This window comes from Aspergillus campestris (genome assembly GCF_002847485.1).
Source record: "Aspergillus campestris IBT 28561 chromosome Unknown P168scaffold_3, whole genome shotgun sequence".
Lineage (NCBI taxonomy): Eukaryota > Fungi > Ascomycota > Eurotiomycetes > Eurotiales > Aspergillaceae > Aspergillus > Aspergillus campestris.
In genome coordinates this window covers 1,963,233-1,990,841 of record NW_020194338.1, presented here as the reverse complement: position 1 = coordinate 1,990,841, position 27,609 = coordinate 1,963,233, and the positions used below count along the sequence as shown (strand labels likewise).

The window sequence follows — 27,609 nt, the reverse complement described above, 5'->3', positions numbered from 1 at the left end:
CCCATTCTCTCGCGATATCTCCCTGCTGGGTCGGATCGATGGTCTCATCCTTTCTATGCGGACTGTAATGTCATGGGGCCATCGCCCTAGTTCGGTCTGTTGTTCTTCTTTACTCTCGTTCACGAGATCGTCGTCCCCCCGTTGGACTCCGCCGGGTGATTTCTACAAGGTATTTAGTGGATCCTTCTGTGTCTTTAAGTGTTAGTTTCACAGGTTGAATTCTGATCACTTCGCTAGTTTCTATCTGATCCATTCGTTTCGACCCCCGTAAACGTTTCTCGTTTCTCACACGCCTCCATGCCGAGGAAGAAGCGTCGCACCGGTCCCCCCCAGCCGGGGGGGCAACCCCAGAATATCACAAATGGGGGTAAGAGTGGCGGTGACAACGCAGCGCAGAGCAACCATCAAACATCCGATGGCGCATGGCGACCATACCAAACGCGCTGGAACTCAGGCTCTCAGAAACAATCAGACAAGGCCGCCCCGAGAAACCCCAACAAGAAACGCAATATGGGCGCGATGCCCGGGGCTTGGATGCAGCGGCACAGTCCTCTGTATCGAGTATGGGAGGGTCGCAGGGACCGGCTGCGATGCCGCAGTCGTTTGCCTCGGCCTACGATCCGAACACGTCCAATCAAGGCGCTTCTATGGGATTTCCGGATCTGAACGCCTTTCCCATGTTCCCCATGTTGCCCAACATGATGGACTTCCAAGGACAGTTTCAGTCTCAGGGTATGCCGGGACAGCAAGCCCTACAGAACCAGCTCCCTGCCGGCCAACAAGCACCCGGCTCAGCCAACATGCCGCAGTGGAGTGACTACAGCAATCCTGCGAACTTTCTACCATTCCCGCCGCCACCGCCCTTCCTGAACATGACACCCACACCGGCCATGTGGAACACACCGTCCCCCTTCCACATGGACCCTACGGCCTTTGCAGCAGCTGGTCCTGCAGCAGCCAGTACCCCGGGTGGGCCTGGGCGCAAATCCGCCAACGCGCAGCGAAGACGATCACACTCCCCTGTATCCCCTCCATCAGCCACAGAGGCATACCTCGCCCAGTCTGCTCTCCCCCCTCAGAAGAGCAAAGCTCGCTTCCGGCCCCTCCTCGTCATTCTCGACCTAAACGGGACCCTTATCTGCCGAAAACACCGCCGAATGCCCCCCAACTTCGCCAGCAGAGCGGGTCTAGAGAACTTCCTCGAAACCTTAATGTCCAAATACAAAGTCATGATCTGGTCCAGCTCTCGCCCGGAAACAGTAAACGCAATCTGCCAGCAGCTCTTCCCAGGAAAAAAGCGCAAAGCCCTAGTCGCCGAATGGGGCCGGGACAAATTCGGCCTCACACCCAAGCAATACGGCTCCAAGCTCCAAGTCTACAAGACGCTCCAAACCGTCTGGGCCAACGAGTCCATCCAAGCCAAATACCCCGGCCGCGCCAGACGCCCCTGGAACCAGACCAACACGATCTTAATCGACGACAGCAAGCTCAAAGCCCTCAGCGAGCCCTACAACATCCTCGAGATCCCGGAATTCACGAACCCCCCTGGTGCCGGCGACGAAGACATCTTCCCCAAGGTGCTGGATCGCCTCGAGGCACTGTCAAAGTACGACGACGTCAGCAAAGCTCTCAGACTGTGGAACTCGAAGTTGTCAGACGACGTCAAGACGGTCCTCGATCTGGGCGTCTACCCCTCCTCGGACGACCCGCTGCAGCCGCCGCCGCCTGTTACAGATGAAGACCAGCTTCGCAACCAGCTTCGCGTCGAAAGGCGCAAGGCGCAGAAGCAGGTGAAAGTCGCGCGGAAGAAGGCGAGGAGAGCCGATCGGAATCCCGACGCTGTTCCGTCGGCCGCCGCACCCGGGGCGAGTGGCGGGACTGCTACTCCCGCTACTGTTACTGAATCATCGTCGCGAGACGATGGTGGAGTCTCTATCCCTTGTTCTGCTTCTCTTGAAGAAAATACCAGCACAGACAAAAACATAGACACCAAGAAAGTGAACCCAGCAGCACCGTCCTTCACCCCCAGATCCATCTCCCAACCCACCACTACGACCACCACACCTCCATCAACAAACACCACGACTACCACAACTAGCTCACCACCCCACAACACGCGCTCGCCCTCCCCAGCCCCATCTACTAAATCCGACAATTACCTTCTAGATCGACTAGAGGAGTCGCTGAATGTTTAGATTAGAGTACATTGACTTTTTCTTTTCTTCTTTTTTACAACCGATTTGTTGATATTGTGCTTCTTTGGCATACTACTACCTACTTTGTTCTTCTGTACATATGGTTTGGTAACTATGGTATGGGATGGATGGATGGATGGATGGATGGATGGATGGATGGGACAAATCATGGTTTCTTTTTGTTTTATCCCCTTCTTTACCTATCATTCCGCATAGAATGATAGATAATGATGATAGATGGTGTTTTCTTTTCTATCCTTTCTACTTGTTGTTATTCTTGTTTTCTTGTGGTGGACAGGTTGATTGGTTGTTTTATTTGCTGTCGTCGCTTTTATTATCATTCAATGGGTGGATGTCTTTCCTTGTATTGTGATATACCCAGGTTTTGACTAGGACGATTCAATCCATCCAATTCAATTTCAGAGATCTCTTTTTTTCTTGGGAGAGGCGTGGTATGGTGGAAGTCCCGCGAGTACTCCGTAGTTCCAGATGATATAATTGGGTATCTATTATCTACTAAGTTGGTATTTAACTACTACTGTCCATAGTAAGGTTTGTTCCCCTGAGGGGTGGCAGCAAGTGCCATTCTTCGTTGCGAATAGTTAGCTATAGCTATTATCCAGCATCTCAAATCGTAAACGTGGCATGACGAGAAGATAATTTTTGCAAGAGAAAAAAGGGGGTTTGACGAATGAAAGCACGTAAACCGTTCCACATAAGCATAGACATTAAAAACCGGGGAGGGCAGGGCCGGGCGGGAAGGGTTTACCCCGCTCCGTCCAGTTGACTTGAAGTGGACGGGCCCGGCGAGAGGGAGGGGATCATCATCCATCAGGATGTGGTTACGATCACAACAGACATTTATTTGAAGACGTGGCCGTCAACCCAGGGGTACTCCTTGTCGTTCAGGGTGATGTTGGTGTCCCAGGCCCACATGTCCTCAATGAGCTTGCGGTCCTCCTCCTTGGTGTGGTCGAGCTTCACGAAGTCGTAGCTCTCCCAGTCGGGAGCGACGTCGAACGCCGGGAGGGCCTCCTGGCCGCGGACCAGGAAGACACCGCGGATGGCGCAGTCGTAGTTGGTGCCGAAGACGGACTGGGCACCGAACAGGTACTTGCGCGAGGCCTCGAGACGAGCGTGGAAGCCGCCGATCAGGTTGTTGGCCATGAAGGTCAGCTTCAGCTCGTTGTCGTACTTGTAGTTGACGCTCCACAGGGAGAACTCCTCGGGCTTGTAGTTGGCCCAGAACCAGGGCAGCGCGGCGGGGCGAGTGTCCTCGTTGGAGTAGCAACGCTTCCACTCATCGAGAACGAAGGTGGGCTTGCCCAGGGCCTCCAGAGGGTGCTTGGCCTTCTTCTCCTCGGCGGGCTTCTCAGCGGCCGGGGCGGGGGCAGCAGCAGGCTTGGCCTCCTTGGGCTTCTCCTCCTTCTTGGGGGGAGTGTACTTGATGGTCTCCTCGACGAGGACGGGCTTCTCAACCACGGCCTTGAAGGCGGGCTGGTTGACGATAGTCTGGAACCACCGGGTGACGGCAGGGTTCTCGGAGCGGAACTTCTTGTCCAGAACGGTGGCGAAGGCACGGGTCAGGAGAGCCGCGGCGAAGATATCAGCCAGGGTGATACGCTCGCCAACGAGGTAGGTGTTGGCAGTGAGGTGGGTGTTGAGAACACCGATAGCCTTCAGAGAAGCCTTGGCGGCATCATCAACGTTCTTCTTGTTGTAGGAGTCCTTGCCCATGAGAGGGCGGTACCAGCCACCGAGCTTGGAGAGGACCTCGGAGTTGGCATAGGACAACCAACGGAGGATGGAGGCATAATCCTGCTTGGTCTTGCCGAGCAGGGTAGTCTTCTCATTCTGCGAGGTGACTTTGATGGTCAGCAAATTTGGCCAAAAAAAAAAGCGAGAAAAAATGTAAAAATAAAACTTGAAAATTCTTCTCCAATCTAAATTACCCCGCTTTAGGGTTAATTCAGATTGGAGAAAAATGTGAATCAGAGTTTGGGTAGTCAACACTGTTGTTCTGCCAGGGATAACTTGAATAAAAAAATTTGCTCATCATTTTAAGAGGGGGATACGCAATCAGAAATAAAAAATCAACACTGATATACATACCATACACAGCAATGGCAATGGCCTCAGACAGAGAGTAGCCGTTGGCACCCTCGAAAGCAGGGACCTTGCCCAGAGGGCTCAGCTTGGTGAACTCGGCCGACTTGTTGAAGGCGGCAGTCGAGTCAGCCTCGGTCTTCACCAACTCGAGATCAACATCGTTGCTCTTGGCAGCGACGAGGATCGCGATGGTGCGAGGGTTGTCCTGTTACCAACCGTCAGTTCTGACGCCTGGTTGACTATGCAGACGAGAGCCATGTGCCTCCCACAATGACCGATCGAGCCCCTCTCGATCCATCATGTAGAGACCAAAGCAAAGATAAAGAAACAAGCCCTTAGTTCAGGGAAACGAAAGGGATGGACATACGGGAAGACCGTAAAGCTTTCCAAAGGCCATTGTGAAAGAGAGAGGAGGAAGGATTGTGAAGAGAAAGAGAGATGAAGAAGAGAAGAAGAAGAAGAAAAAGAGAAAAAAAAATGGATCGAGGGGTTGGAGGAAATTTGTGCGAATCAGCGTTGGCGCCGCTTCGGGGCCCGGAGCCGTGTTTGTCCGCGCACGTGACCGTGCGTCGAAAAACCTCAGGATCGCCGAGCTCCATCCAGCCATACAGAACGGTCTGGCATTCGGCATATCCACCCGTTTTGCTGACGCAGCTTTCTTCCTTTCTATTTCGACGTGAGATTGACCTCGCTGCCAGTCTTTCTCAACTTTCCTCTCGCAATCATGGCGTGGCAGAGCCCCAATGGCGTCTTGCAGGCCATGCAATCCGTCCGCCGGTCCCTACTCCGACCCTCCAAAACGTCCACCTATCCCATCACCCGGACCGCCGCCGTCCCCAGCCTCTCCCAGCAGCAGCGCACATATGCGACAGAAGTGCAAGACGCGACGGAAGTGCGAGCCGCCCCGGAGATCGACTTCTCGACCTTCCACTCGCAGCCCACCCGGATCATCCCCCGATCTCGGTCCTACTTCTCCGGCAGCCCCAAGTTCATCGACAACATCCTGGGCCTGGAGCGACTGCTCGCGAAAACCTCCGCCCTGCCGACGGTGCCCGCGAGCGAAGCGCCGCGCAAGGCCTGGCTGAAGCTGGCCCAGTTCCGCGACTACGTGGGCGAGCCCGTGGCGACGAAGAAGTACAAGAACATGCTCAAGCTCCTGCAGCGGCTGAACCGGATCGACCCCGAGGTGATCCCCGCGGAGGTGACGACCATGCTGACGGAGTTCCTCCGGCCCGGTAACCCGTACAGTTTCCAGCCGGCGCCGCCGACGGTGGATGAGATGGGCCGGGCGCGCGGGCGGGGGAAGCGGAAGGAGTCGTCGGCTGTTGCGACGGTGGTGGAGGGTGAGGGGGAGGTGATGGTGAACGGGAAGACGCTGGCGGAGGCGTTCCCGCGGATCCATGACCGCGAGAGTGCGTCGTGGGCGCTGCGGAGTTCGTCCCGGCTGGACAAGTACAATGTGTGGGCGACGGTGCGCGGTGGGGGGACGACGGGGCAGGCGGAAGCCGTCGCGTTGGCGGTTGGGCGGGCCTTGATGGTGCATGAGCCGGGTCTGAAGCCGATTCTCCGGAAGGGTATGTTTTATTTCCCATGGTGTTCCTCAGTAGGGTTGAAAGTGGGACTTTTGCTAACAGCTATTCTACAGCCGGCGTTATCACGGTGGATGCACGACGCGTGGAAAGGAAGAAGCCTGGTCACCTCAAGGCGCGCAAGATGCCCACCTGGGTCAAGCGGTGAGGGGACATTTGGGTTCTTTCTTTCTTTCTTTTTATGTACTTTTCCTATTCTTTCCTATTCTTTTCCTAGTTCTAGACGACATTCTGCGAGCTGTACAATTACTTCCTATCTACCTACATAGCCTATCATGTTAAAGTATGACCCGTATAGTAAGCAATATAGCACAGCGTCAGACGTTTCAAGACACGAGAGAAACCTTTATAAAAACTCAGGGAAAGACCGAAAGAGAAACCAACACGTGCGTCCAGACCTATAGTAGTCCATACCTATAATATAACCCACGACCATACCAACCATGTACTACTATTCAATAGCGAGCTGCTGTCCAACCCCAACCCCTGAACCAAACTATTGAACCGAAATATTCAAGCGCAGGCCAGGGAACTTGTGTACGACCAACACGTGTTGTCTATGGTTATTGGCACGTCTACTTTTGACACGGACGGGAAGACTCAACTAGGGGTTTTCCTTTTCCTCCTTTTCCTTTCATTTGTTTTATTCTAGGGTTTGGTTAATGTTATCATTTCTGCTGGAATATTTCACGTTGGTTTGTCCTACGGAAGACGGGGGAAACCGTCAGGCGGAGGAGAGGTCTGTTTTGGGGGTGTATTGTTGTACAGGACTGGGAGTAATATATAAGATGATATACCTGGTATGGTGATGGAATATATATATGTTGGAAGAGAAAGAAAAAGTAGATTTGGCTGGTCTAGGTATACCCGAGTATACTCCGTTCATGCACCTGAGAAGAGATGTAGAGGAATTATGGAAGAAGAAGCTGTCATCTCCGCTGGAATGTCACTGCATGCAAAGAGACCATGAGGCGGGACTGCGGTGAACCCTGCCATTTGGTACGAATCTTGTTACACGAATATATATATATATATATATATATATATATATTAATCGATTGATTTCAAGGCTGAACAGGGCGTATGATCCTCTGACGTTGGATACTCATGACGGATGATATAGATCCTCATAAGACTGATGACCATATGGAATGGAATGATCGGGGGATCCGGCCGGATTGTCAGGAAAGCCTGGTGACCGAGAATGGCAAAAAGTCAGTCATCAGTTCAATTGACAATTCTCCTGGGGATCAGTAGTTCCTGAGTTGTCCATTCATGCATTGATCTGGATGTCAACCATCAAGCAGGATAAGCTGCAAGGGTGAGAAAATGAAGAAGATCATGTCAGACAGGAGATCGGATCTTCTTCATCCCCGATGACATATTATTATATAATTATAATATCATAATATACCCAGATGACGCCTCACTTTGAAGAAATAGGTGGATTCCAAATTCCGATCAGAGACTCACTAGTTGGTCCACTAAGGTGCGCACGACCCTTGGCTTTCCAGGACTTTGGTTACTTTATCTACAGTACTTTCTATAGGGTTATATTCTTAGTATTTGATAGTATTGTATCTTATATCTTTCTATTATATCGTCTTATATAAATGTATACATGTTATACTATATATATATATATATATATATATCCCCTATCTATCCTGGTTGTATTGGTTGATATAGTCCCAACCTGTCGGAACCCAAGGGAGCGGTAACTTCCTTCCGTCTAGTTCAGCTGATCCTTCGTATATTATTATATATTATTATATATTATATATATAATATTATACATAAGATACCTATATTTATATTATTTTGTATTATACTAATATACCTACCTATACTGATACCTCTCTACCTATACAGTTATAAACTATATATATAGATGAAACAAGTCAAACACAAGAAAATCATTGATTGCTGGATGCTTCTTTATGAAGACATCTCGAACTCAACATGCAGGAAACTCCACCCATGCAACTATTGATTGCATTCATCGTCATTCTCCTTTCTTTCTTTTTTCTTTTCCCTTCTCTTTTCTTTTTCTCTCTCTCCTCTTTTAGTTGTTTTCATTCCTTTTGATTCCCCACTCCTCAGTCCCCACATCAATCCCACCTCAATCCCAGATCGAGATCCCCAACTCGATCGTTCTCATCATGATCCGACGAACTCCCCGTTTCATAGTCTCCAGTCATCGTCCATGATTCCTTCCTTTCCGGATTCGATCATCTTCCTTTCAGCCCCCCGATGGTCCGTCCAGGGGGTTCCCTTCGTGGCGTGCCTGGTTGCTGATACGTATAAGTAATCCATCAATCCCATTCAGATGTCTTGTTTCAATGGTATTCACTTCTCTCTTCTCTTCTCTTCTCTCTTTACTTCTCATCTTCTCTCCTTCCTCGACTAGTTTCCTACTTCTCTACCCTAGAACCCCTCCACTCTCCCAACTGCAACAACATTGCATGAACTTCACACATCTACACAGCAAACATCTGAAACATCGAAACATCAAAACATCCATTCTCACTCGTCGTCCCACGCGGATCTCCGCCTCCACCCACTCACATTAACCCTCATCCTTCATCGCCCAAGTGACGTATCCCGCTGCAAGATCCGTCCGATCTCTCTCCACGTTGATAACTCGAATTTAAACCCCACTCCCTCGAACTGACCTTCACCCCACATTCTTAAGGTACATACTCTTTCCCCCTCCTCCCTAATAATCCCTTCCGTATAATACTACTATAATGAATCCGTCCCATGCTGACAGTCCGAGCGTATAGATCGCGTGGCACCCATCTGCCGTCCGGCATTACTGAACCCGTGGCACCAGTGCATGCTTCATCTGCCACCATCCGTGGCTGGTTTCTCAATCCCTTTCAGAACCATCCCTTGGGAAAGAAGACAAATCATAAGATCAACCCGGTATCATTCATATCAATATCCTCGATCTGGTAGTTTTTTTCAGATCCTTCTTTCTCGTGAGATATATATTATATATCTAGACGAATACCAAGAAGGAAAAGAGCGGAAAGAAACAAAAATAATCAAAATTCGGACCTCCGTACGACGGTCCCTTCGCCCAAGCTGGAATCGTACGCAAGTCCGCCGCTGTCGCCCCCAGCGCTGTGGTCCCCTGACCTCGATCCGTCGTGTAGAGGCATCTTGTGGGACCCGCTGAGTGGTATGGATGGCGACACCCGACGCATGAAACACAATGACGATTCCCGTTTCCCGGCCAGGTCGGCCATGTCCCGTCGCGGCCGTTCTGGCCATCCGGCCAGTGCTGCGCACTCTGAGCGCTTCCGACAGTCCGTCTTGCAACCCGCACGTGGGGACCCTGCATCGCTGTCACAAGCCGCCGCCCGGCCTCGAATGTCCACCTACATGGACTACCAATACGCGGACGGCGCCTTCCCGGGGCCGTCCTTGCAAGGGGGAGCGGATCTGCCACAGTTTCCGCCCGCTCTGCGCGACCCCCAGCGCCAGCCCCAGCCCCAGCACCAGCACCCCCAACAACTGTCCTTCGCCCCTTACGAGCCCGACATGGTCTACAACATCCCCCAACAGGGCTCCGCACAGGGGCCGTACGAGGTCGTGCCACCCTACCAAGGACGGCCGTCTGCAGCTATGGACGACCTGACCGGCCAATTTGGCGTTCCACAATACTTCCCTTCTAATGAACCGACCGGTCCCGGGGTGCCTCCCGGCGTGGGATCCCCGTACCTCACCTCGCCGCTCCATTCTTCTTATAACCCGTCTGGTCCCATTGGCCGCTCGACTGCATCCCAACCCTTCCCCACCACCATGGCGGAGATCAACCCAATGGCCAGCGGAGGCTCCTCATCCACCTCGCAACCGCCACCGCCCCCACCCCAACACCGCCCGCCACCATCCCAGCAACCACCGCAACCACCGCCGCAGGATGCGACGGACCGGCCGAATCTAAACGAGGCCTATGCGCAATTTCAGCAAGCATTACGAGAGACCTTTGATCATACGCGCGCCGGCCGGCTGGTCGAGGCTAGTCGATCCTTGTTGGAAATTTCCGAGTGGCTAGTGACCAATGCACCGGGACTGGGTAAGGATTTTAATTTTAATTTCTTTTTTCTTTCTTTTTCTTTTCTTCATTGCACTGCAGCCTTGTCATAACCCTGACTACCCTTGCACGACATGCGTCCTAGCGCATCCATCGCCCTGGTCATGGTGCACTAGCGCCGCCCCCTTCCAACTAGTCCGAGAGAAAGGCGCTAACTGCGATCGATGAGATCGGGCTGTAGGGATCTTACGTGACGATCAGGTACTTTATGCGGATCGACTCCAGCTGTGGAATGATTTCAACATCTGCTGGCTGGCGATTTGTCAGAAGCAGAAAGACCTGATTCAGGAAATGCTGCAGTCCGGTCGCCGCCCGCCCCACGTCAGTTTACTGAGCGGGGACACTTTGGAAAGTTTGGGCAACGAGTTGATTCAACTTTGCGACCGGATCGAATCGCACGGGCTGGTTGATTACCAGATGGGTATTTGGGAAGAGGAAATTCTTAGTGGTGAGTTCCTTTCTCTACCTCGAGGAGCAAATATTCGAACCAAGGGGGGAGTATAGCTAACCCAACTCAGTCCTGGAACAGTGCCTCGATCTCATGGAGAACCAAACCGGAATGTTGCACACTCACACGACTACCGCCCCCCCCACAGCGGCCTAATCCGATGGCCTCCTTTTTTCTTTTCTTTTTGAGTCATTTTTTCTTTCCAGTTCAGCTCGCTGATCCCCCTACCCGGAATGGCACCGTACGGAAGCGCCCATCGTTCCGGACATCCTCCGTACTTCTGCAGTGGGTTCGGGTTCAGGTCAGGTATGGGGCTAATTTAGTCCTTGTTTTTGATCGAGTGGTGGTCCTCACCGGATGGCTCGTCAATCTTCCTCCCCCCCGGCCCCCACTCCCTTTTCCAAATCTGTCCCCAATCTGCTTGCTTCGATCTCTCCACTCCTGCAAGGGCATCTATCAGGATCTAGCTTCCGAGCCCGAGCGCAGGATTGGTCCCGGGGCGATGGTCCGTGCTAGACTGGCTCCACCCGTCCGCTGATCAATGCAACCAAACAGCCCCAGCAGCCCTCCCAAGAAAGGAAAAAAGAAACATAAACAATATCACATCTCCACGTGTCTCAGATCGTCAATTTCCTCATCTCAGCTCATAGATGGGCGCTTCTTTCTTCTTTCTTTTTCTCCTTTTTTTTTGTCTCATTTGTTTCATGTCTTTCAGCGATAGATGCCCGGAAAACGCAACCTCATGTTATGCAAAGATTTGATTTGTATCTTTTCTTCTTTTTCTTTTTCTTTTTCTTTTTCTTTTCTCTTTCCCCATATTTCTTTTTTATTGTTTTGTTTGTTTTTATTTGATTGTCGGAGATACCCAGGTGTATGGATGACACAATGACCCATGCGATGCATTCAATATTAGTCAGTACGTACTTTACACTTATATTACAAATAGTTTAACTTTATAAACCACTGATTTATAATCTGGCAAAAAGTAAATTAGCAGATATAGATTGGATCCATAGTAGTGTTGCCGACTTACCATAGTACCAAATGGAGTAGCACTATAGTAGTGTACAGACTTTCGACCGAGAGGCAAGACAACAAGACAGAATAGGACAGAATAAACTAAATCGCCGGATATACTTTTAAGACCATCAATCCATACAATGGCTATGAATCAAAGTACCACTCGATCGATCAATCCTGCAACTCGTGCCCAAAACCACGCTAGAGAGAGAGAGAGAGATATTCTTTCCAAGCTGTGCGTCATTATTACCTTGCCTTATGCAGCCGAGTCTATGCAGCTGGTTCTAATTATACTTATCTAGTCAATGAAGTAGTATTTCAGTTCAGCTCTTGTAGGGGGGATGAGGTATGTTTGATGTCATCGCTATATTAAAATTAGTCAGGTAGAGTATTACTGGTTTTCTTTCCTCTTGCTTGGATTATTTTGGATCATACGTAAGTATGTCCATGTTGAAGGCTGATATAGTTGAATATCTACTCCGTACTCCGTACTCCGTAGTTAGTCTATGTATACTCTGTTACTCTGTACTAACTGTGTGTTGTAATAGCTTTGATAAGACCATGATTCAATAAGTGCTACCTACCTATCTACCTAATTCAACTCAGAGGTCGGCGGACATTCTTTTGACTCTTCATAATTTCCCAACTATTCGCAACCTCTCCGTAGTTCCTAGAAACCACAAAACCATAAAACCATTAATATCATCAATATCATCAATATTCATTTCCTGCCCGTTTCAACAGTTTCAAAGAACCTGTCGCGATGTCTAACCGCATTATCATTCATTCTTTCATTCATTCTTCATTATCATCTCGACAGTGCCATCATGTCGAGGAAAGCTGCGCTCCATTCTTCACTAAAGCCAGAAATTAGCGATTCTAACAAACCAAGCAGAATAGGTAGAACTCACGTCTCACTAAACCGTCGATTTTATCATAGATCTCATCAACGCTCAACAATGATAATGACTCGACATGCGCGATGGCAAGATACTCCCACGGTTTAGTAGATACAGCCATAGAAGCTCTAGGGTTGTCAAATAGATTGGTGTTCATGATATATCTGCGGATATTTTTGAACTTGTTTAGCTTTGGTTTTGCATCTTCCAGGTCATCGTTCTTTGTCGCCTCTAAGCCATCGTTTCTTATCGCCTTTAAGGCTAAACCATTACACCAAGCCCCTGTGTCAAATGTCAGACCATCAGGGAACTGGATGTCCAAGGATGCGACATATTGCGAGGCCAGCACCATAACCGACAGACGATAATCCAAAACATCATTAAGATAGATGAGTCTTTCATCATACTTCACCCCTTAAACTATCTGTTTAAGCTTCCAATGGACTACATTAGGCCCGATATTATCTGGGCCGGAGAATGAGTCCATGTATGCTCTGCTTTGGCTTTCGCGGTATTGAACTTCTTTGCTATGGGTCGTGTCTGAAGTGTCATAGCTGCTTGTGCTTGACATAATTATCAGTGTTTGAAGATGGTGGTGGCATAACTTGTATTATCTCTGCCGTCTTTCCCAATGTTTTTGGTATGAGTGTTCTGCGTGTCGAGGGTTGACTATCGCTGTCGACGTATTGACAGCCGAAGTAGAAAAGCTAGATAGCCCTTTAGCTGGTGGTTTTCGTAGCTAGATTAATACCCTAGCGGAGTGTAATTTGTCAATTACCGTGATGAGAGATCTCAAATGATTGCTTGATGAAGAGTCAAGATGAAGAGTCAAGATGAAGAGTCAAGATGAAGAGTCAAGATGAAGAGTCAAGATGAAGAGTCAAGATGAAGAGTCAAGAATGACATATAAGATATACTGCAAGGACGAAAGATGGTTGGTTGGAGAGGATCGACGAAGACCCACTACCACCTGGTCGGAACCTAAGGTATCCACTTGAATGGGAACTTCTGCCTATTTACACCGCCCTACCCGACAATAAGAACGCCAAGATCAGGCAGCGAATGAAATAGCTAGGTAGTGATGCAAACAATACCAATACAATGACCAGAGTGATAACCTATCACTTTCCATGCAAGTTTACCAAAAGGGCATATATAACCCTCCAAAAAGTGAATAAAAAATCATTATCCATCCTAGTATATAAATGAAGGAAGAAAAAAAGAAGTGGTCCCAGTGAGGCTCGAACTCACGACTTTAGAGTTATTAGCTCTACACTCTAACCAACTGAGTTATAGGACCTTGTTGGATGATTTTTATCAACAGTAAGAGGGTTCTTGTGGGGACTTCTTTGGGTATCATTGACGACTGCTAATCACCTAGGTAGTATGTATGTGTTGACTCAACCCAAGGTATGTCAATACCCGAGTTTGAGATGTTATCTTATAGCACAACTAAGAAGTATCTCTGTATTCATACTAGAGATGCATGTAGTCTGAATACCATCGAGTATGTACACCCGCACTATCATCTAAAGCAAATCTCACTTAAACTACAGGTAATCGTCACTATCATATCGTAATCGGTCATATCGGCGAAAGGGACGTTGAAAAGCGCAGAACCGTAAACAAGAAAACATAGCTTAAATTTGATCTGTACCTTACATGGTTAGCATTCATTCATATACCCTCAAGCATACAACAAAAGACGAAGAGAGGGGGAGGGGGAGGGAGGACATACTCAACGTCATGCTCAAACTGATATCAGTATTCTCCACCATATCAGTAAACTCCTCAAAGCTGATCTTGCCATCCTGGTCCTTGTCCGCCTCCATGATCGTCTTGTCGACGATCTGCTGCAGCTGGATGTCCTTCAGGTTGTTCCCGACCATCATCTTCAGCACGATGAACAGCTCGCCGTTGGAGATGAACCCGTCGCGGTCGATGTCGTACACCTTGAATGCGAAGCGCAGCTTCTCTTCCTTGTTGCCTTTGGAGCTGAATGCCGAGAGGCCCGATACGAACTCTTGGAAGTCGACGTCGCCGCCGCCGTCTTCGTCGAAGATTGCGATCATTCTGTACCACACGTGTCAGCTTGCTCGTCCTGTTGTCTGTGTGTTTTTGTAGATTCTCTCGGAGATGTATGTAACATACCGAGTGGCGAGCGGGTTGGACGAAACCTGCGGAAGGGAGAGGAACTCATCCCGATCGATCGTACCGGAGCTGTTCTATACAAGTGTCAATAACGCCCCAACACTGCCAACGTTCAATCCATCACCCACCTTATCAAGCTTCATAAACCGTTTGCGCAGTCGGTCCACCTCATCTCTGTCGACTAATCCCAGAAAAAGGTCAAGTCAGTGGCTGCACCCGGCACAGGCTCAGTCCAGAACTAACAGTTGGAAGCGGAGACGATGTCGTCAAACAGTCGGGTGGTGCCGACCGAGCCCCTCCGTCTCCGCGCATCGTACAGAGCCGCATTGTTGGGTTCGCTGGATTGGTCCATGGTGGGGTATGATCGAGTGTTGATGCGCCGATGGGTTGGGCGGGCGGAAGGTGAGAATGTAAGGAAGGTATGGGGCGGGCGGAAAGGTGATGTGATGGATGTATGGGGCGGGCGGAAAGGTTGATGGAGGAGTTGGGGAGGAGAGGAGAGCCCGGCGCGGGAGGGCGGTAGGCGTCGATTACGGGAGGTTAACTATGGCCCAAAGCGGAATGAATCGACAATGATGAGCCACCCCAAACAAACTAAGCCACCGGTGTTGATAGATAGATAGAAAGCGGATCCAATCAAAGGATATATCCAGACGGTCGGAACAGCTTAAAAGTACCTAGGTACCAGGTAGATATGAGCTTGGAAGGGCGAACATGCCACCGGGAGCGATTTGATATCGGCCAGCCCCGCACTAACCGGAAACGGACAGGCAAGCGAACCCCTGAGGCCGTGCGCTGGTCCAAAACAGGCCACGCCTGGGCGGCATTGCAACGTCAACCCATCCGCCAGCGCTGTTGTGACGAGATTTCAGCCGTCATTATCACCCACCCACTCATCCTTTTCCATCACGAATTTACGACTACGTGAATCTACTGTTTCTGACCTATCGTCTGATACTAATTTCGTTCCCCCTTGCCCATGGTTATTGCCCCTTTCCGTGCCCCAAAGTTCGGATGACTCGGTACGGGGGAATGGGGAGGACGCGCCCAAAAAAGCTCACCTCCAAGGCCTCGATCCCGATTGTCAGAGAGCAGGACATTGATATCATTGATGACGAGGTCCAAAATGCCCTGCAACAGGTTGAGACCGGCGTGGAGAAGGCGGAGGAGTCGGTGAGTTTCTATCCCTCCCCCCCAAAAGCCTCAGGCCCATCCCTGCATCCGTCACGTGATATCATCCCGAACCTCACCCCATCGTGAAAATTTCGCACCTGGGCCAGGCCACCCCCAACCAACTCCTACTGATCCGCTGCTCTACAGGAATTCCATCTTCAGGCGGCCATAAATGCAGCTGCCCAGGGAAAAGTAAATGAAGCTCACATCCCGACTCCGGAGACGGTCATCAGCAACCTGCAGTATGACGAACTCTATCCCCCTACTTTTTCGCAACCTGCGACGTACATCCGCTTCTCGTCCACGGTCGAGGACTGTTGCTCCTGTCCGTACAATATGACGGAGGAGGATGATGTCTTCTTCAAGATCATGAACCAAAAGCGGGGCCCCTCCAGCCGCTGCACCGAGGACCAATTCGAAGAGGTGATGAACTTCTTCGAAGAGACGGCGCAGGCCAAGCAGCCATTTGCGGCCGTAGATAGTCCTCCCGTGTTAAGCTTCCAGGAGATGCAAGACTCGATGGATGCCGCCGTAGAGGACAGCGTAAAGCGGTTTTCCAAGGACATATATGAGCACTGGAAGTCAAGGAGGATGAGCAATAACAACCAGTCCCTGCTACCACATCTCAAGGTGAGTCATGTGCTGAAGTATGAGAGGAAAGACCGCGTCATTCTGACCCTCGCGCAGTTTGAAACGGGCCAGGAAACCGACGATTCAGATCCATATGTCTGCTTCCGTAGACGCGAGGTTCGTCAGATCCGCAAGACTCGGGGTCGGGATGCTCAGAGCGCCGATAAACTCCGAAGGCTTCGAAAGGAGCTGGAGGATGCTCGGAAGCTGGTCGGCCTTGTACGCCAGCGCGAGTCGGCAAGGAAGGAGATGTTCGCGATTGAGCGGCAAGTCTTCCTGCAGCGATCCGAAGTCAAGGAGATGAAGAGGAAACTCAACATCAAGGACGACGACGAGGATCTCATCAACCAGAAGGTAAGCACCACTCGTGTCCATATTCCTTCTCAGATACTAATCCGGAAGCAGCCGAAGAAGAAGCCCGCAGAGGCCCCAGCGGTGCAACGACCAGCTGCCCCGCAACTTCGTATGCCGCCCAAAGCTGGTACCCAGACTTCAGACGACCTGCAGTTGCTGGAGGATGTGCAGGCGGAGAAGGAGAACGAGATTCTGCGCGACATCAAGCAAAACATTGCCAAGCATGTCAAGTGGAACGAGGGTTACGTGGACTTCACAAGAGCACCACTGTCGCCGCCGCCTGAAAAGTCTTTCGAGGCGGCATTCCGCCCAGCGATCACAACCCAATTACCGACACCTCCGTCGTCGGATTCATCTGAGAACATGATGGATACCTCTCCGGATGTCTTGGGTGCCATCGCATTGCGAGATAAGCTGGCCTCCCATGCCATGGACCTGGACGACGAGACTAGCAAACTCCCGTCGTTCCGAAGGCGGATTGGGCGGGGCGGCCGTTTATGGATCGACCGTCGAAACCTGGCTTCGCGTTGTAGAGTGGATATGGACCCACTGAAGGCCGATCGATTCAAGTTCGACCAGGAGGATTCCGACGAGGAAATTGAGTTCGACCGGGATCAGTATGACATTCAAATCATGCAGCACCGAGCCATCATGGCAGCCAAAGCTCGAGAACAAGCTGCAGCTGCAGCTCAAGCCCATGCGCAGGCGCAGGCGGCCCAGGCCCAAGCTCAGCGACGAGCACAAGCTGAACAATCAGCCAACACCAACAACCAAGCCCCCACCACGGGGCCAACGATGGGGTCAAATCCTGGGCCTGGAGCCATTGCCCCAACCGCTGAGACTTGAGCTGGGCTTTCGTTTCTTCTCTCCCCTCTTTGCCTACCAAACACTTATTAATCTGCCACACCGATATGTCTTTGCATCTGACAGGCGTTTATTGCGATTTTGCCAACCCCTTGTATTTTATTTTTGCGCCATGAGTGATGCGGAAGGGTTTTTTGCCTTCTATGTCGCGTCCGGCGCCAACGTGGTGTCGTTTCTTGCTTATTTGAATGCCGGGAAGCTTTCAAAACCGGGACGAGCCGAAAAAAAAGAGCAGTCTGGGAGAATGTCGCAGACGGGATCATCACCTCGTTCTTGCGATGTTAGTGTACATAGTATTTGTTTTATCAGCGCGACGGTCGATAGACTTGTATGGATAGTGAAGCGACGAGATCAGCAACGAAAAAAAACAAACAATATTTTAATGCGAGATAACGAGAAATCCACTTTTCTTGAACTTTTTCTTATAGAATTCGACAATCCAATGGAGATGGACTGGCTCGAGAATCAGGTCTTTTGAATTTTGGGGTTTCTCGACTGCTCGCTATCGCCTGCCGCAGACCGCTTGGATGCAGACGACCCCTTGCCGTCTGTAGACGAGCCCAGCAAGGAGAAAAGGCTCTGCAGGATTTCCTTCTCACCGATGCGAACCTGCACCGCCATTTTCTGACGCCGGGATGATTCGTCCAGCGGGGAAGAGGCCCCCGATTGGATCAAGCGGGATAGAATTTCATGATCTTGTTCGATCGTTGTTCCGTACTGCGCGCTCTCCAGCTGGATGGTTTTCGCCAGAATGGCAGATTCTTCCTGGTCGAGGGATGGCTTCGGGAGCTTGTTTTTCGACTGGTGCTTTTGGAACTGATCTGACGGCAAGGTCAGGGTCTTGAGCAGCAAGATGAGCTCGACCGGCAGGATATCTGTCAATGAATCATCCCCGGAGATTCTTGGGATGACATAGCCATCGTCGAGGACCTCCATTTCCTCAAGAATTTGGAGCTAAGCATGCGTTAGTATGGAGGGGTAGCCGATGGGCGGTATCGATGAACATACCCGAGGTTGGCTTTCAATATCAGCATTTTCAAGACCGGCTGCTTGGCAGATATGCTTCAGTGATAATTCGGCCACGTCGTAGGGGGCGTAGTTGTCCGTCACATAGCCGTAGCGTCTCAGAAGATCTACCCGAGGAAGCTCCCCGTAGTCGTTGAAAATCTCATCACCTTGCTTGATGGGTTTGATAGCTTTCATGATCAACGAGCCGTCTTCTTGGAACAGGCGAGCCTGGGAGAATAAACAGGTTAGCCTGAAGTACCGGAAAGGGGAAGGATTAAATTAACAAAACTCACATTGTTCCGGTCCGCATCGGCGTTCAACATATCGGCCAGCGGGACCATGCCTTTAGACTGTCCTTCCTCCTCATCGGTCATATATCCATCTTCAGCATCCTGCTCGTCTTCATCCTCCGGATTCTCAATGTCGAAGGCATACGCCATGATGATGGAACCCATGGTATGGGCGATGTTCAGGAGGGCCCGGGTGCCCGCCTCGCCGTCATACGAGGTCAGACCACCGACAGGCGGGAAGAAAGTAGGATTTTCTCGGATTACCGGAGCGATAGTCTCCAGAATCATTTCCTCCGCGCTCTGCTTCCCAATCTTGCCCACAATTGCACTGCCCTGGAGCTCTTGGAGCTCTGCCGGGGACCAGAACATCAGGGTGTCGAAATTCTGCGGGAGCACGTTGAAATACGGTTTCCAGGCAGACTGTTCACCACGGAGGTACTCGTAGATCATGACGAGGATGAGAGAAAGCCATGGGCCGAACTCGTTGAGATCGTGGGAGAGCAGATCCTTCAGGGTGGAGGTCCGAGCCGACAGAACGGACTCGGGTGGGATGGTAAAAAGTTCTTCACCTTCGGCAATATCGGACTGAGCCACTGGATGGAAGAGAAGAATTTGTATCAGAGAATGGAAATCATTGACACAAAAGAGATATAAGAAGGTTTAGGATCTGACGGGGTAAAAACCCTGTCTGGAGGACCACATACCAACACCTCGCCCAGCAGCTTGGGATCTCAGATCTTGCACACGAATTTTGGGGTTGATCTTTACGCCCGACCTGCCCGCGAGCCAAGTCATAAAATCATCCGTCTGCCGCTGAAAGTCCTCATGGGTTGGGGAGTGGGTTGTGGGAGACATTGTGCATTAAACGAAAAGGGTGTGGATTTCGTCACACCAAGAAGAGACTAATGGGGATCCCACAGGGAAGAGGTGAGAGGGGAGGGGGAGAAAAGGGAAAAGGGAAAAAAAAAAGACAAGGAGGATCTCTAACAAGAACTGCAGAATCTCAAGATTCTTTTAGAGGTAAAAAGACAGAAAGATGGGTGGGGAGAGGAAGAGGGAAAGATGAAGATGTGTGGGAGGGGAAAATAGCATAGTAGAGAGCAGAGCAGGCGGACTACTACTAACTGGTGTATACACTCGGATAAACGCTGCGGCGGAATTGCCGCCTCCCAACCCAGCGGGAGCACAACCAATCAAGGCACCGATAACGCCCGCTGATAAAGAGGGCAGAAAAAAACACCGCCCTGTTTGCCCTCTTTGCCCTCATTGCCCCTCACCCTACCTACCTTCTTGTGAACGGAATATCTATCTATATAATTGAATTGACTTTTCTCCCCATATTACTATCTCTATCTACAGCACCATGATCGCCATCGGCCTAGAAGGCTCAGCCAACAAGCTTGGCGTGGGCATCATGTCGCATCCCAACGACGGCAGCACCCCGCAGGTCCTAGCCAACATCCGTCACACATATGTCTCCCCACCAGGCGAAGGGTTCCTCCCCAAAGACACAGCGCGCCATCATCGGTCATGGGTCGTGAAGCTGGTGCGGAAAGCGCTCAAGGAAGCCCGTCTGTCCGTCCAAGACGTGGACTGTATCTGTTACACTAAGGGGCCCGGCATGGGAGCTCCCCTGCAGAGCGTGGCCGTCGCAGCGCGCATGTTGAGCCTACTCTGGGGAAAGGAGTTAGTCGGGGTGAACCACTGTGTGGGACGTATGTAACCTCCCCTCCACCTCCTGTCGCAAAGCGCTCGCTCGACTCACCGCTAACACTGTTTCTGTTCCATACAGATATCGAAATGGGTAGACTAATCACCGGCTCCACAAACCCCGTCGTCCTCTACGTCTCCGGAGGCAACACCCAAGTCATCGCGTACAGCTCCCAACGGTACCGCATCTTCGGCGAGACCCTCGACATCGCCGTCGGCAACTGTCTGGACCGGTTCGCGCGCACCCTGCACATCTCCAACGACCCGGCCCCGGGGTACAACATCGAGCAGCTGGCCAAGAAGGGCACGCAGCTGGTGGAGCTGCCGTACACCGTGAAGGGCATGGACTGTTCGTTTTCGGGGATATTGGCTGCCATTGACGGCCTCGCGGCGACGTATGGTCTGGGCGGGAAGGAGGAAGACATTGTTGGGGATGCAGCGGAAGCGACGGCGGGGAAGAATGGAAATAGCAATGGCGGTATCACTACCAAACCCACCCGCGCGGACCTGTGTTTCTCGCTCCAGGAGACGATCTTCTCAATGCTAGTGGAGACGACGGAGCGCGCGATGGCGCACGTCGGCTCAACGGAGGTGCTGATCGTGGGTGGCGTGGGCTGTAACGAGCGGCTGCAGGAGATGATGGGGATTATGGCTCGGGACCGGGGCGGGAGTGTCCATGCGACGGACGAGCGGTTCTGTATCGACAATGGGATTATGATTGCGCAGGCGGGCCTCTTGGCTTACAAGACGGGGTTCCGCACGCCGCTGAAGGAGTCTACTTGTACGCAGCGGTTCCGAACGGATGATGTGTTTGTGAAGTGGCGCGATTGATTGATGAATGGTTGATGATTGATTGATTGATTGATTGAGCGTGTGGTGACATACCCAATGAACGTTAGATTTGCTTATTGTTCATATTATTTGCTTCTATGAGTACCTCATGAGAACTGCATCTGGATGTTACGCCATCGATTGGGCAGATGTATCCCGGTCTATTGTGGACGATAATGGCAATGATCTCCAGTTCGAGATGGGACCCCTCGCATGTGAAAGCTAAGCGGGGTCGCGATGCTGAAGAGCGTATGTCCACCAATTTTGCGAATCCGTCTAGCTTCAAGGGCCTTTCAAGCAATTGACAGCGACGCAAGAGAGCAATGGGACTATGAACATAGCAAGGGCTCCTTATGGCCATAACGTGGATGATATGATATAAAGGCAGAAAGCATGTTCAACCACAAAGGAAGAGAGAAAAACACGCAAGTCTTGTCGCTAATGGGGTCCACCCCAACTCCAAACAAATAAATAAGAGTTTATGAATGTAGAAATCCTCTGAACGATATGATGCCATCCAGTCGTCCGCAGACGAGTGGTTGCAAAGGCCAGAGTATGTCATACTTGACGCCTGTCTGTACGAGCGATCCATGATCGTGAGAACATCGGGGAAAGGCTTTGTGAAAAAGGCTCTGTATTGGGGATTGGATCTGTCCCCGGAAGACTGTGGAGATGGTGGCGAGAGCAGACCGTGCTGATGTTCGAAGACGTCCGGCTGAGGATGAAGTGATATGTTCAATGCGTGAGGAGGGCTTGTGCAACGGCACCTCCACACATGCGATTTATCCTGTAATGTGCGCGGTGGGTTTGTACAGTATCGTGGTTACATACTGGTCGCGGGGAGATCAGCAAAATTCTAAAAGTAAAAAGTAATGAAAGAAAAGCTCGATGGGGAAGTGATTGACATACCTTGCGCTTGTACCGGGTGGTTACACTCGTGGCGAGAACACCGTTCTTGATACTACTCGTGGCGAGATGGTTCAAAACCGTGTGGTTCGGGTAGTTCAAGACGCTGCTATCGTCCTTCATCGGGGTGGTGCCGTTGAGGATGGACTTGCCCAGGAAGAGCGGCAGACTTGGCGGCGTAGGCGCATCGCCAATGACGTTGACCGCCTGCTTGTACTCCGGAGTTTCCTCGCTATCTTCCTCTTTGTCCAAATCCACCAGAAATTGCGGGACAATGCAGCGGAAGTCTCCTAGCAGGATCTCTTCCGGTTCTTCCTTGTCGGACTGCTCTTCCACCGCGGACCGGACCTGGTCGCTCCCCGAGGCGTCGGGAAGAACCTGGGGCGGGTGAACGCCAGGCGGGGCTCGGCTCCGAGAGGTCCTGTCGCTCCCGCTTCGTGTGCGACTGCTGTCGTCGGCACTGATTTCGATGTAGTTGACCAGGTGGTTTGTAAAGTCGACGGCGGTGGGAAGGGTGTCCGCGGCGCACATCTGCCCGTCCACGATGAACTTCAGATGATGCGTCCCCGGTCGAAGATTCAGGGTCGCGGACATGATGCGGGGGTTTTGTTCACTGGAGATCAGGATCATTAGCGACCACTGCGAATGAAAGGAGTCGCGACATGGTCGCATCCATACCTTCTGTGCAATCGATATTTCTTCTCCCAGTTGACAAAGGTTCCGGTGACGTAGACCTTATCGCCGGGTGCAGTCCATTCGATTGTGGTCGGCACCGCCCGTCCGACACCACTTGTGGTGTACGGCTCCAGCTCGTCCAGCGTTTCTTCCTCATCGACCGTCGGGCGGCGCTGACCGGAGGCCTGTGGGCCGGCACTCTCGCCCAGCAGTTGGTCGGAGGGAGCCGAGTTCAAGGAGTCCTCCGGTCCGAGAATGGGCGACCCGGGAGTCGCAGTAGCATCACCAATGGGTAGCGGTAACCGCGGCGGCCGCTGGAGATGGGTGGACGTATTGTAGTAGGTATTGGGAGGCGGGGCCGACGGGTCTATGGAGGGGTAGGGGTCCTGTTTCGGGGCGGAACGAGAAACCGGGACTTCGACGGGGGTGGATGGATCAAGGGAGGGCGGTTCGTGGGGGGGTTGTCCTGTCCGCTTCGGTTCGTTTACTTGACGCGGAGATGGATCGCCGACATTGCTTGATTGGAGAAGTTGCTGGGCGGTTGCTTGGTTTTCATGGGCGGGATGTCCGGTCGCCGTCTCCTTGGATGCCGACGGGTCTAGAGTGGTCGCTTTGTTGGTCCCTGAGGTCGCATTGAGTGACGGGCGGCGATTCACTCTCCTGTCACCAGCGGAGGTGGCTGATGTGGCTGCGGAACCCGGGATCGAGTGGGCATCTCCGACCGGGCCCTTGGATGGATTGTTTCCCATCTGAGATCAAAAAATATTTCCCGAGGCGGGAGAAAACGTGGGAGGAGAAGAGAAGAAACTAAAAAGAAAAAGGGGAAGATGCGAAGAGAAAAATGATACAAGTAAGAGAGGGGGAAAGAAGGGAGAAGATGCGATCCCGGCGGGAGGAAGAGAGGGGAGAGAGGAGAAGGGAGGAAATTATGCAGAACGTGCCAGCATCAGAACGTCAGGATCGAGACCCGAAAGAAGTGACAGAACAGGGGATTGACCTTTCCCAAGTCAATCAATCGGTAAAGAGACGCGATGATAATGGGATTCTCGACCGGGAGACGGGATGAAGTTGAGAAGCAACGAGAGAGGAAGAACAGATGATGTCGATGAGAGTTGGCTGACTAGGGCTTAGGGCTTAGTCAGTCAGCCCGACCACTCTCTACAGTAATCCAGTTACTACATGGACATCTACTTCTATACATCGTTCCTTCATCTTCACTTTCACCCACTTGCATTATCTTCACCAGGTCAACTGCTTGTAACCAGAAACTCGAATAATGACGACTTTTCAAGGGTAAAGAGTTCTGGTCATCCCTCTGTCATTGACCCCTATCTCAAACAATGGCGTGGATGACAGCGGTTGCGACAGCCCTGTCCTTCATCGTATATCCATCGGTTTACATCATCACTGTTGCATACATTCTCTTGCAGCTATTGGTCAAGGTCCTGGTCAAGGTCCTGGTCACGGTGCTGGTTACACCGCTTTTGTATCTGGGCAATTCGATCTTGAGCCTGATCCTCCTCCCCCTAAGGATCCTGGCCAAATTCGAGGTACGAGGGATACGAGCCGTGGCGCCTAATGAAGTATATATGAAGAGGAGATTTGCTTATGTCTCGTGCAGTCAATCCTAATTTACCTGGGGGTGGCTATCGTGATGGGAATTGGGGCGGGTTTCATCGTGTATTACTCCAGTTCCACCGTGGTTAACCTGTTGGGCCAAGCGATGGGAGCGCTGTGGACACCATCTGCCCCACCCACCGGTGCCTCGGACAGCAAGACTCTCCCGGGTCACCAGGTCCGGCAGGCCGGCCTCGTCGATGCGCCACTCTTTCTTCCCCGGGACCAGTGGAGGAGACGGGACGGGAAGAAAGCGCCAAGAGGGACCCGACAAGCTGGGCTACAAGCCTCGACGATTTTGGAGGAGGACAGTAGTGAATATTCGGATGAAGAGCTGGGATGACCCGGACTATAGCCATGGGCATGGTGCTTGTTTCTGTGTTGGATAGATAAGACCGGGACCCTGGTAGGACGACCCGATTGACCAGGTGGGCGTGCTTAATCAACCTGAGATATGAACGAACCCCTGCATATCCAATGTTTCTGATCTGTCAAGCACGGAATCCTGGTTACTTCGCTGGTGGACCAACTTTAATTTAATCAACTATGACGACGACGATTATTGTCTGATGTTTGTTTTGCGGTTCCATTTCCCCATCCGACCTCGCATAATCGGATTGTCCAGAGAAAGAGAAGAATGAAAAAGGCCATTGTTGACTAACGCTCTGGATAAAGTTATGTGGTCCGAGTGGATCCGGCCAGCCTTGGCCAAGAAGGATCATCAATCCTCATTGACTCCTTGGGAAAGGTCCAAAGCATTGATTAATCGGTAGGTATGTGGGTCAGACGAAGCCTCCGCCCTTTGTCTGTTGTCCTTTTAATCTTTGATTTCCTGGAAATCATTTCCTCGGCGCTTTCTCCTTCCATTTTTACCCTCCCATCCCGGTGGATTGATCCCATCTCTCTCGTTCATCGTCCTTCCTACCGCCGAATGCCTCGCATGCCTCACCTTTGATGACTCGGATGCTTTCATCTATCTAGACAAACCCCAGTGGCGCATCGCAGCCTCGACCGACGGTTTCCGGCAGACGTTTCGGGCTTCTGGAAAGCTTGTTGGTGGTAATCAGCGCTGGATGTTGGATTACAAGGGACGCGACGGGACTTCCATTCCTCCTTTCTCGGTCGCGTGTGAACAATAAGGCTCGGCAAAATGGTCCTCCCTCGGTCATATTTGCGCGGGCGAGTGCTTCTCTGGGCTCTTCTCTGCTTGGTTTGCGTGGGGTTGTTGATCTCAAGGCGAGAACAGACCGCTTGGGTAGCTCACACGCGCCCGGCTCCCCCGGGCTCAACCGGCGGACCCCTTCGACAAGCAGATGCCTCCCACGCCCTCGAAGGTCACATCGCTTTCTGGCGCCGGTTCCAGCACCTCCTCATCAAACATGGACCGAAAGCCGAACCTCCACTCCGGTTGGACAACGCCCCGTCGATTCGATTCGAGCAGGCTAAGCCGGATTTTCGTCCCCATGTGCTGGACATGCTGCCGGATGATGTGGAAAACATGAAGTTAGCCCACGCGGGGTTTGTCAAGGACATCACGTCGAGTCCACCCCAGTTACAATACACGCCAAACACGAGGGGCTTGGTCTCGACCGCAGGGGGGGCCTACCTCCCGGTCTTGGTCATCTCCCTTCGAATGCTACGAAGGACCGGCTCGAAGATGCCGATGGAGGTGTTCCTCGCGGACGAGGAGGAGTACGAGGGCTACATCTGTGACGTGGTTCTTCCGTCCTTGAACGCGCGGTGCGTGATCTTGTCGCACATTCTCGACGCTGTCCCGATGGAAGCAGAAATTCACAAATACCAGTTCAAACTGTTTGCCATGATGTTCTCCTCATTCGAGGAGATCCTCTTCCTCGACGCCGACGCATTTCCCCTGTTGCCCCCCGAGGACCTCTTCACCCACGAACCCTTCAAATCCAGCCACATGGTCACGTGGCCGGACTTCTGGGCGACCACCATCTCCCGGTTCTATCACGACATCGCGGGGCAACCGAACCCGGTCCAGGACATCCGACAGTCGAGCGAATCTGGCGAACTCCTTCTATCAAAGAAGACGCACCAGAAGACCCTGCTCCTGAGCACATATTACAACTTCTGGGGCCCCGACTACTACTATCCCCTACTGTCGCAAGGCGCATCCGGGGAGGGCGACAAAGAAACCTTCGTGGCAGCCGCGCTGGCACTCGGCGAGCCATACTACCAGGTCTCGGAGCCCATCTGCGCCATCGGCCACCGCACCAAGGGCGGCATGGCCGGCTCCGCGATGGTCCAATTCGACCCCACCGAGGACTTCGCGCTGACCCGCAACGGACAGTGGCGCGTGCGCGGCTCCAAGGCGCCCTCCCCGAAGGCCTTCTTCATCCACGCCAACTACCCCAAGTTCAACCCGGCGACAGTCTTTGACGACCAAGACGTCACGCCGACCTTCGCCGACGACGGCAGCTACACGCGCGCGTGGACGATCCCTGAAGATGTCATCGGCCATTTTGGCTCGGACATCGAGAAGGCCTTTTGGCGGGAAATTCTCTGGACGGCCACCGAACTAGAAGATAAGTTCGAGTCGTGGCGGGGCAAGAAGGGTATCTCGAAGATGACCCGGAAGTATTGGAATGCGGTCTTCGCGGATAAGCGCGCCAAGTAAGGTCTCCCCAAGAGCGATCTTCCAATCGATCCTTAAGTCCTACTTGGTGTGTTCCTCACAGATCGCTCCGGCTTCCCCTCTCTCTCCCACCCGAGTATCTGGGAATATCCAGGCTGGTCTCCCGCCCGGGCATATCCCGTGACCAATAGATGGATAATGAATGATCCATCTACCCGAGTTGGATCGCATCCTGCAAAACCGCTGGACAGGCTGAGTCGTGATGTCCATCTCGTGACCCGGGGGAGGCCGCTGCGTCGCGCTTAGCGAACGGTGCAGCTCGGTTCGATCTGTCCGGCCTGAGACGCCACGTCAGTTGATGTATACCACGTACACGTTATGGCTGTTGGCTGTAGTTACAGTGGACGCGTGGACGTGCATGATGCGTGTTGTCTCTTGA

General features: G+C 51.9%; 12 protein-coding genes and 1 non-coding gene across 13 annotated transcripts; 7 read left to right on the top strand and 6 right to left on the bottom strand.

Moving 5' to 3' along the window:
- Positions 1-297: 297 nt before the first annotated feature.
- P168DRAFT_303099 (NIF domain protein) lies at positions 298-2,588 on the top strand (the record flags this gene model as incomplete). Its single annotated transcript, XM_024838717.1, has 2 exons — positions 298-367; positions 397-2,588. The coding sequence occupies 2 exons, from the start codon at positions 298-300 to the stop codon at positions 2,193-2,195; spliced, it is 1,869 nt and encodes a 622-aa protein (XP_024695437.1). The 3' UTR covers positions 2,196-2,588.
- A 375-nt stretch (positions 2,589-2,963) lies between these two features.
- Positions 2,964-4,780, bottom strand: P168DRAFT_288733 (putative translation elongation factor eEF-1 subunit gamma). Its single transcript, XM_024836859.1, has 3 exons — positions 4,672-4,780; positions 4,308-4,509; positions 2,964-4,060 (listed from the first exon to the last, which is right to left on the bottom strand). The coding sequence occupies exons 1-3, from the start codon at positions 4,699-4,701 to the stop codon at positions 3,057-3,059; spliced, it is 1,236 nt and encodes a 411-aa protein (XP_024695436.1). The 5' UTR covers positions 4,702-4,780; the 3' UTR covers positions 2,964-3,056.
- Positions 4,781-4,922: 142 nt separating this feature from the next.
- Positions 4,923-6,219, top strand: P168DRAFT_325658 (mitochondrial 37S ribosomal protein uS9m). The gene is made up of 2 exons (XM_024841034.1): positions 4,923-5,878; positions 5,950-6,219. Exons 1-2 carry the CDS (start codon positions 5,029-5,031, stop codon positions 6,039-6,041), a joined length of 942 nt encoding a protein of 313 aa, XP_024695435.1. The 5' UTR covers positions 4,923-5,028; the 3' UTR covers positions 6,042-6,219.
- A 2,601-nt stretch (positions 6,220-8,820) lies between these two features.
- Positions 8,821-10,792, top strand: P168DRAFT_119643 (uncharacterized protein). Its single transcript, XM_024832610.1, has 3 exons — positions 8,821-9,977; positions 10,165-10,443; positions 10,514-10,792. The coding sequence occupies exons 1-3, from the start codon at positions 9,083-9,085 to the stop codon at positions 10,597-10,599; spliced, it is 1,260 nt and encodes a 419-aa protein (XP_024695434.1). The 5' UTR covers positions 8,821-9,082; the 3' UTR covers positions 10,600-10,792.
- Positions 10,793-12,076: 1,284 nt separating this feature from the next.
- Positions 12,077-12,539, bottom strand: P168DRAFT_288730 (uncharacterized protein). The gene is made up of 2 exons (XM_024836858.1): positions 12,375-12,539; positions 12,077-12,321 (listed from the first exon to the last, which is right to left on the bottom strand). The coding sequence occupies exons 1-2, from the start codon at positions 12,517-12,519 to the stop codon at positions 12,272-12,274; spliced, it is 195 nt and encodes a 64-aa protein (XP_024695433.1). The 5' UTR covers positions 12,520-12,539; the 3' UTR covers positions 12,077-12,271.
- A 1,049-nt stretch (positions 12,540-13,588) lies between these two features.
- P168DRAFT_t60 lies at positions 13,589-13,662 on the bottom strand. Its single transcript has one exon. It is a non-coding gene; the product is annotated as a tRNA-Ile (tRNA).
- A 70-nt stretch (positions 13,663-13,732) lies between these two features.
- cnaB (calcineurin regulatory subunit B) lies at positions 13,733-15,205 on the bottom strand. Its single transcript, XM_024836857.1, has 5 exons — positions 14,757-15,205; positions 14,642-14,694; positions 14,514-14,587; positions 14,101-14,435; positions 13,733-14,013 (listed from the first exon to the last, which is right to left on the bottom strand). Exons 1-5 carry the CDS (start codon positions 14,863-14,865, stop codon positions 14,003-14,005), a joined length of 582 nt encoding a protein of 193 aa, XP_024695432.1. The 5' UTR covers positions 14,866-15,205; the 3' UTR covers positions 13,733-14,002.
- A 322-nt stretch (positions 15,206-15,527) lies between these two features.
- P168DRAFT_232362 (enhancer of polycomb-like protein 1) lies at positions 15,528-17,516 on the top strand (the record flags this gene model as incomplete). Its single annotated transcript, XM_024833317.1, has 4 exons — positions 15,528-15,686; positions 15,834-16,316; positions 16,374-16,670; positions 16,722-17,516. 4 exons carry the CDS (start codon positions 15,528-15,530, stop codon positions 17,514-17,516), a joined length of 1,734 nt encoding a protein of 577 aa, XP_024695431.1.
- Positions 17,517-17,999: 483 nt separating this feature from the next.
- P168DRAFT_303093 (ribosomal lysine N-methyltransferase) lies at positions 18,000-19,880 on the bottom strand (the record flags this gene model as incomplete). The annotated part of the gene is made up of 4 exons (XM_024838716.1): positions 19,537-19,880; positions 18,836-19,425; positions 18,543-18,770; positions 18,000-18,488 (listed from the first exon to the last, which is right to left on the bottom strand). Exons 1-4 carry the CDS (start codon positions 19,685-19,687, stop codon positions 18,000-18,002), a joined length of 1,458 nt encoding a protein of 485 aa, XP_024695430.1. The 5' UTR covers positions 19,688-19,880.
- A 228-nt stretch (positions 19,881-20,108) lies between these two features.
- On the top strand, positions 20,109-21,765 carry kae1 (O-sialoglycoprotein endopeptidase). Its single transcript, XM_024836856.1, has 2 exons — positions 20,109-20,547; positions 20,625-21,765. Exons 1-2 carry the CDS (start codon positions 20,196-20,198, stop codon positions 21,371-21,373), a joined length of 1,101 nt encoding a protein of 366 aa, XP_024695429.1. The 5' UTR covers positions 20,109-20,195; the 3' UTR covers positions 21,374-21,765.
- A 390-nt stretch (positions 21,766-22,155) lies between these two features.
- Positions 22,156-23,703, bottom strand: P168DRAFT_316811 (putative Snf1 kinase complex beta-subunit Gal83; the record flags this gene model as incomplete). The annotated part of the gene is made up of 3 exons (XM_024840055.1): positions 22,156-22,203; positions 22,283-22,892; positions 22,958-23,703. The coding sequence occupies 3 exons, from the start codon at positions 23,701-23,703 to the stop codon at positions 22,156-22,158; spliced, it is 1,404 nt and encodes a 467-aa protein (XP_024695428.1).
- Positions 23,704-24,156: 453 nt separating this feature from the next.
- P168DRAFT_325651 (uncharacterized protein) lies at positions 24,157-25,153 on the top strand. The gene is made up of 2 exons (XM_024841033.1): positions 24,157-24,504; positions 24,576-25,153. Exons 1-2 carry the CDS (start codon positions 24,295-24,297, stop codon positions 24,912-24,914), a joined length of 549 nt encoding a protein of 182 aa, XP_024695427.1. The 5' UTR covers positions 24,157-24,294; the 3' UTR covers positions 24,915-25,153.
- A 166-nt stretch (positions 25,154-25,319) lies between these two features.
- Positions 25,320-27,531, top strand: P168DRAFT_288724 (alpha-mannosyltransferase). The gene has a single exon (XM_024836855.1). It carries the CDS (start codon positions 25,722-25,724, stop codon positions 27,210-27,212), a length of 1,491 nt encoding a protein of 496 aa, XP_024695426.1. The 5' UTR covers positions 25,320-25,721; the 3' UTR covers positions 27,213-27,531.
- Positions 27,532-27,609: the final 78 nt, after the last annotated feature.